Source organism: Notamacropus eugenii, chromosome 1 (assembly GCF_028372415.1).
Source record: "Notamacropus eugenii isolate mMacEug1 chromosome 1, mMacEug1.pri_v2, whole genome shotgun sequence".
Taxonomy (NCBI): Eukaryota; Metazoa; Chordata; class Mammalia; order Diprotodontia; family Macropodidae; genus Notamacropus; species Notamacropus eugenii.
This window is the reverse complement of record NC_092872.1, coordinates 705,885,614-705,893,124: the sequence shown is the minus strand read 5'-3', so window position 1 is coordinate 705,893,124 and position 7,511 is coordinate 705,885,614. Positions and strand designations below refer to the sequence as shown.

Here is a 7,511-nt window from a genome sequence, read left to right as displayed (position 1 = left end):
AACCTCCTGAAAGCTGTCCACAGACCAAGGGTCTAGGGACCCCAGGTTAATGGAGAAACCAGGCTGCGGGACCAAAACCCTGGTAAGCTGGAATATGGGAAGGAAAATGTTAAAAATTTGTGTTAAATATCTGAGAAACCTCTCAGAGCACCTAGTACATTAACGTTAGCTGCAAAAAGATTTCTTAAATTCTCAGAAACTGGGAAAAGTCCCCAAATCACAGAATTCCTAAAGTGGAAGCAAACACGGAGACGACATTAATCTAATCCATACCTGAACAAGACTTCTCTCCAATACACCCAGTAGCCATCCTCCGGCCTTGGTTTGAAGCCCACCAAGCGGGTGGGCACCCACTTCTTCCTAAGGTGGCCAATTCTATTTGGGGAGAACTGAGATTGGTAGAAAGCTTTTTTCTCACATCAAACCTGAACTTGCCTCTTTGCAACTTCTATGGAGTGGAGAACAAAACAATCCTGATCTCTCAAGGAAAAATATACAGGGTTAGGAGAGGCCCTGCTGCTTTGGACACATTTTAATATTCAGATTCAGAATAACTGCCTTTAGACAAGATCCTCAATGATCAGAGAGGGTCCTTCTTTCCTATCATCCTGAGAGCATGTGAATATGAAGTGTAAGCACTGGCTATACTGGGCAGCATAGGGCAAGGAGAGACCTAGTTCTTGGAAACCTTGGACTTTGGTGTGTATGGGAAGAAACACTGAAACTTCAACTTTTTATTGAAATAAGTTTTACTTATTTTAAAAGTCTTTATTTACTTTTTTTAAACTTTATTTATTTACTTATTTAAAAGTCTTTCACTTTACAGAAGTTTTTGGACATGCAGAAAGAGTGGTTTTCATATTATACATAAGAGGAGGGCATCATATACACACATCTGTATGATACAATCTTTCAGAAATAACTATAAACTACACTCTCTCTCTCTCAACAAACCTGCACCATCATGGAAGTCACCATGTTATCAAAGGCCCTGCAACAAAGAAACAGATCAATTAAGAGAAAGAAGATCTTCAAATGAGTGCACAATGATGCCGAGGGAAATTCCTAAGTGTTTCTGGGTGGCAGCATGTCACTGACTTTGTTCACAACAACACCTGACAAGCCATATGGCATTAGAACTCATGAAAACTTTCATGGGCATTATCTCATTTGATCTTCACTAAGCTGAACCTACTTTACAGATGAGAAAACTGAGGCTCAGAGCAGTCTCTACCCTGGAAACCACTAGAGAAAATAGAGGACAGAGAAAGTCCGATTAAACCTGTAACCTAGAATGAACCCAGCACTAAAGAGATGAGGCTGATCTACAAATGCAACTGGTATCTGTGTGGGGTAGCAGATGGTAGGGAAATGTGATTGATTCGCCCCAGAGAAGTCAGACATAAGGAATCCACAAAACCCCTTGTAGCAAGGTTGGCAGGAACTGGTCTATCTGGTGCTAATGGCCAGAAGTCACATGGTACTTCAATGGCATGTCTGGATTGTGGCTTAAAATACATGAAGACAGGTTCCTGGCCAGGGACAGAACTCCCCTCACAGAACTAATAAGTTCTTGACTTGCCTTAAAAATAATTTAAAAAGCAGGAGCCCAATGAGGCAAATACTTCTCCTGGAGACGACTAACCCACAAGAAAGAACTATCAGAAGTGAAGTCCTGGGAATGGGCCCCATCTTCACCTCTGGGATCCAGAAAGGGAGTGGCTCTAAGCATAGCCTGATATGTGTTCTATCTCAAGAGTCCATTAAAAGGAGGGACAGATTCTAGAGAGCAAAATTCTATAGGTAAAGTCACTCCAGGAAGGACTGAAAGCTCTCAGTAATTTAACTCTCAAGTCATAAAGAAAACATTTTGATGAGAGGAAAAAAAGGACAGTTGTTCAAAGAGACCTATGGGGAACCATTGTCCACTTTACACTGAAGGAAAGATGAGAGTAAGGAAAAAGAAAGGCAGAGCACTAAGCAGGGCCTGAGTCCATAAGGAGAGCTCAAGAGCGCTGACATTAGAATGAGGAGCACTGACAACAACAAAGATAATTTTTTTTGCCACATTGACAAAAGAGCAGTATCCAAGAAAGGGCAGGATGGGTCATGAGAGCAGACAGGAGGAGGTCTGGTGAGAGAGAAGCCAAGGCTCAAATGAGCAGGCCCCTTCCAGCTCTAAACCTATGACTCGGATCTCCTGCTTGCTTATTTTCTCTGTCAAGTAGGAGCTTTGGAACGGCAAAGATAGAACAAACTAGAAGCTGATACCCAGAGAGCTGAAAGAGAAAAACAGAGAGAGTGAGAGAGGACACCGAGCACTCCTGAGTTCAAGTCGCTAGGCACAAATGAACTGTCCATGACATACAATTATAATAAGTCAACTTTACGTAAAAGATGGGGAGATGTGGCTAGGCAGCTGAGAGGTCTGAATGCATTACAAATTCTGTATAAGCTGGGGTGGTGTCAGCCACAAAAGCTGGTGCAGTCTCAGGCTCATCAAGAGAGGCCTTGGGTCTAAGGTGAGGAAGGAGATGTCCTACAGTATGGTCCTAAACTGACCACAGCCACACTATCCTTCAGGTCAATTTTGGGGGTCCTGTTATAGGAAGGATATCGATAAGCTGAAAAACAAACCAAGAAGGGAAACCAAGAATACGAATGACCTTGAGATTGTGACTTGGGGATTCAGTGAAGCCCCTGAAGTTGTTTTGCTTGAAGAAAAGACTTAGGGGAAAGACACCATTTCTCTTCAAGTGTCTGAAGGGCTGTCTTGTTTAAAAGATCAGACTCACTCAATTTGAGTGAGGCAAAGAACAAACCTTCATTCAGCATCTATAGTATCCAGGCACTGTACAAAAAGCTTTTCACATATCATCCCACTGGATCATTTAATACTCTGAATAAATATAAGTAAGGGGAGGAAGCCTGAGGGATGAACGTAGGCAAGGAAAGCTCAGATCCCTGTCAGCCAACTGCTTTGCCTGGGGTTCCCTCCAGCCAAGGCCAGTAACCTCACACCAGGTGAAATGTGGCAGGAACCCGCTGGCCTCTCTAGAACCCTCTTCTGGGTAATGACTCCAACTTCCAGGTCATTTTAGAAGGACATCCAACACCAAGCTACCTTGAGCTGTGAAATCTACACTGATTTCAGTTTTAAGGTGATTTGGACGAAACCATGAGCTTTAGTTCCTTTTCTATATTCAACCAAAAGTAGAGGATTTACACAACTCTGGGTTACTCAAGTGGCCAGGGATGGTGGTAAAAGTGTTTATTCTACTTGATAGAACAGCGTCATCAACGGCCAGCCTTCAGTGGAAGCCTGTGCTCCCCAAAGAAGCTTCTGATGTCGTGCAAAGTGGCTCATCCCTAAATGACTTTCCAAACAGCTAACTCTCCATAGTCAAGTACTGGTGCCCAAAGAGCTGATGCTGACAGGAAGCAGCCCACTCACCTAGAATGAATACGGTCTCCAGGGTTGTAGAAGGGGTTGCACATGACATCTGTGTAGGAATTATGTAGCTTTCTGAACATCTGAAAAAGAGACAAGGGGTTTTCAATTAACATGTACAAAGTGACCACCTGGCTGGATTTCTGGCTTCTCAGCATTTTATAAGAATGGGGGAAAAAAAAGGAAAAAAAAAACCACTGATGTAGCAAATGGCTTTCCAATTTCCTACACTCACGCTGCGGATCTCGTTGTCTCGAAGTGCTGTGTTGGAGGAATCCACCACCATAACAAACTTCACCTTGGAATTCGTCACATAGCCATAGCTGTGCAGTTGGTTAGGGAACATGCTTTTAACACAGGGACTGTTGTGATTGCAAATGAAACAAACAAAGCATCAACATGAAGGATATGCAAGTGTGTGTCCATCTGTTCACACTTTCACAGTTCCGTGACAAAACCATTTTGGAAAAACAAAGTGACAACCTTGCAGTAAAATACACCCAACAAGCCTGCCTGTCTGTGCCATGGTGACCTGTCCAGTCCATGTGCATCACTGACACATGTGTGCCTCGGATGGACCCCTGGGTATGCAAATACAACATTCACAAGGCCTGGCATCTCCCCCCTCCCTCTCAGAGTCTGAAGTTTTAGAAGGTAGGTAGGACCAGGTCTCATTTACCTGTTTTCCTGAGGGTCTAGTGCAGTATCTTAGACACCAGGGCTGCTTAACTAATGTTTGTTGAATTATTTTTTAATGGTTACTGAATGTACAAAGAGGAAGAATTAGCAGAATCTTATACTGGTGTAAAATTTAGTGGGCTGACCTATCAGAAATCCACTGCCTATCTGTAAAATTGTAATGTGCTTCCATTGTGGAGTTTCCAGACCCAAGCATCTCATCAGCAAAACTCATGGTTTCAGGAAGACAGAATCCTTCTGGTTCCATCTCTCCCTCTAGTCAAGTCAGTCAGTCAAAAAGGATTCATTAAATGCTTCCTCTGTGGCGGGCACTGTGTTTTACACTATAATGGGCTCTGGAAGACAGGGGCTCCTTCCTCATCACAGGATCTAGCACTGAAAGGAACCTGGGAGCATGGCCAATTTTATGTCTTAGGAAATCTATACTAAGAGAAGTGACTTTCTCCAGATTATATAGTCAGAAAACCAAGTTATTGGTTATGTAGAATGATACGTGAAGAGATGAAATGATGACCCCTTACTAAAAATGCTGTCCCCATCAGAAAAAATATCAACAGCATAGAGGAAGTGGAAAGAGAGATGAGGCCGTTCTGAATTACTCTGAGTCTCAGTCACACTTCCTGCCTGGATAGATGTGTGAAAGTCACCTCATCTCACCTCACAGGACTCAGTTTCATTACTGATAAAGTGAGATGCTCAGGAGAGTTGGAAGATGTCTGAGTCCTCAGAACCTCTAAAATATAGTTTAATATTAGTTCTATACTGCAGCTGCTACCCGGGAAATGCAAGCCTTGCTTTTTTCTTGAGTCAGTCAACAAATATTAAGTACCTAATACGTTTCAGGTACTGGGGATAAAACAATGAAAACTGAAAGTTCTTCTACTTAAGGACTTTACATCCTAATAGGAGAAGCAACATGCGCATATACAGAAATAAACAGAACAGATACAGGTTACTGTGTGGGAGAGGAGACTGGGTAGTCTGGAGAAGGTTTCCTGGTCGAGTATTAAAGGCAGTGAGGAAATCTGAGAGGTGGAAATGAGGAGGAAGAGCATTCCAGAAATAGGGGAGGGGGTCAGCACAGTCCAAGGGAATGGAGAAGGAATGTGGAGTGTCACCTACCAGGAGCAAACAAGCCAATTCCCTGCACCTGCCTGGTTAGACCGTAACAAGAAGGGAGTAACATATAATAATGTATAATAAGGCTGGAAAGGCAAGAAAGGCGTCAAGTTGTTAAGTAAATGCCAAAGAAAGGAACTGTTATCTGAGCCTAGAGCTAACAAGGAGTCACCCCAGTTTACTGAGCAGGGAGCTGACACTGTCAGAGAGATTCAAGAAAATCACTTTGGTGGTTGTGTGGAAGATGGGTCACAGAAAGGGAGAAAACTGTGTAAAAGCTCAGAAAGGAGAGGGCAGGGACTGTGAGTGGATAAAAGGGGAGAGAGGTGAAAAATGTTAGGGGATAAAACTGATTTCTCTACCCACTGGATATGGGGGGTGGAAGGGAGAGTAAAGCATTGAGCATGTCAGCTAAGCAAAGGAGTTCTGAATTATCCAACTGAGGAAGAAGAGGCCTGAATTAGCAGATTGTCTAGTTGTGTGGTCCTAATTAACTGGCTAATTCTCAAATTGTAGCGGCATGAAATACATGCCAAGATCAGCCAGCCCTAAAGAATCTCCTACAACTGCAGGATGAATTCTCAGAAATGAAGCTCCATCTGCGGACAGACAGCCACTTCTTTCATTTATAAGACACCCTGCTGGGCATCAAAAGATACACTTTGTAGTCTTCAGTGGGGTACAGGAGTCCCAGGTAGAGCTCCCTCTGATCCACGAGGGCCTTCCCCATAGCAGAGACCTTCTCGTCTACCACATCGAGAGACGTGTGCACTGTGTAATGGAACTTCAGCTCATGCTCCGCAGGGATGCTCCGGATGTAGAGCGGGTAATTCTGCAAGAAAGGACATGGCGGTAGCCACAATGCAGTCAACTTCAACTCCTAACCGGAATTTCAAAAATCTACCCCATCACTAATTTTAAATACTACTACAATGGACCGCTCCTCAAAACCAAGCCAAGAACTTCTTTATGTCCCACCTGGTTTCTGAGTCAAGGTCTTCCAAAGGAAGGGAATATGCCTTCATTAAGTAATAACGCTAATATTAGGTAACACGTACATAAGTGCTTACTTTGCTCGAGGGCTTTTACAAGTAGGATTTCATTTGATCTTCACAGCCACCCTAGGAGGTGGGTGCTATTATTCCCATTTTACAGTTGAGGAAACTGAGGCACAGGGGTTAAGTGACTATCCCAGAGTGACGTCTGAGGCCGCATTTGAGCTCAGGTCTTCCTGACCCACTACACTGCCCGGGGGATGGCCCAGGCTCATCTGGGCAGGGTGGAAAGAACACCGGGCCTGGGGTCAAGCCTCAGCCGCCACTCCTCGGGGGCTGGCCTGATGCCTGCAGTCCCTTCCCCCCCTGTACATTGTATGGCTCTCCAGAACTGCTGCGGGCTTGCGTTTGGGGGTCCCTGCTGTGATTTCCACTTCCACCGCTTACAAGTCTTTTTAATGCATGGCAGCATTTATTAAGCGCCTACGAGGTTCCTACGCTTAGGCCCGGGGGCCTTCCTGGGCCCCTCCGAGCCCGGACCGCTCCTCGGCTCCAGCCCCGGGCCTCCTTTCAGCCTCCCTCCCATCTCCATCTCTCGGACGGCTGCGCCCCCTCCCCCAAGAGGCAGGGGCGTCTTCTGCCTCCTCCGGCGGCCCGGGCTTAGCACGTGCCGGCACTTCGTAGGCGCTGAGCGGACGGAATTAACCCAAGTCCCCGCCGCGTGCCTCGGTTTCCCCATCTGTCAAACGGAGGTGACGCCGGGCTCCTCGGACGCCGCCGCCCGGGCCCGCTCTTGGTAATGTCGCGACGTGAACTTTTAGGGCTCGGTTCCGCGGCGGGGAAGGCGCCCACCTGCCTACGACTAGACAGCGTGCACCCCTGGGAGGCCCAGGCCCATCCCCCAAGGCCCGGCTGACCCCTCCCCCCCTCCAGATCCCGACGCGCCAGGGTGGGGGGCGGGCCCAGCTCCATCCGTCCGCGGGCAGGGCCTGGCTGCTCAGTCGCGCCCCGGCGGAGGCAGGACCAGGAGGCCAAGGTGCCGCCGCCGCCTCACGGAGGCCCTGGCCTCGACATCCGGCAGCACTCACCTCTTTGGCGATCACCGCAATACACACCGCCATCTTGGGAGGGAAGGGAGAGCCCCGGTCACGTGACCGCCCTCCCACTTCCCGGCTCCGTCACGTGCCCTCCTTGAGCTTTGTCCCGCCCCCGCCCAGGCGGATTTTAAAAGACCGGGAAGCCCTACA

General features: G+C 46.7%; 1 protein-coding gene across 1 annotated transcript; it reads right to left on the bottom strand.

Annotated features, from left to right (window-relative positions):
* Positions 1 to 731: 731 nt before the first annotated feature.
* TRAPPC2L (trafficking protein particle complex subunit 2L) lies at positions 732 to 7,451 on the bottom strand. The gene is made up of 5 exons (XM_072636342.1): positions 7,353 to 7,451; positions 5,929 to 6,101; positions 3,687 to 3,774; positions 3,455 to 3,534; positions 732 to 991 (listed from the first exon to the last, which is right to left on the bottom strand). Exons 1-5 carry the CDS (start codon positions 7,383 to 7,385, stop codon positions 946 to 948), a joined length of 420 nt encoding a protein of 139 aa, XP_072492443.1. The 5' UTR covers positions 7,386 to 7,451; the 3' UTR covers positions 732 to 945.
* Positions 7,452 to 7,511: the final 60 nt, after the last annotated feature.

What these genes read in the sequence shown, in the direction of transcription:
- TRAPPC2L (XM_072636342.1), bottom strand. Translation starts at nt 7,385, where the DNA reads ATGGCGGTGTGTATTGCGGTGATCGCCAAAGAG. An exon ending in GAGACAACGAGATCCGCAGC is followed by an intron (nt 3,535 to 3,686) that starts GTGAGTGTAGGA and finishes TCTCTTTTTCAG; the next exon opens with ATGTTCAGAAAGCTACATAA. An exon ending in GGAGACCGTATTCATTCTAG is followed by an intron (nt 992 to 3,454) that starts GTGAGTGGGCTG and finishes TCTTTGTTGCAG; the next exon opens with GGCCTTTGATAACATGGTGA.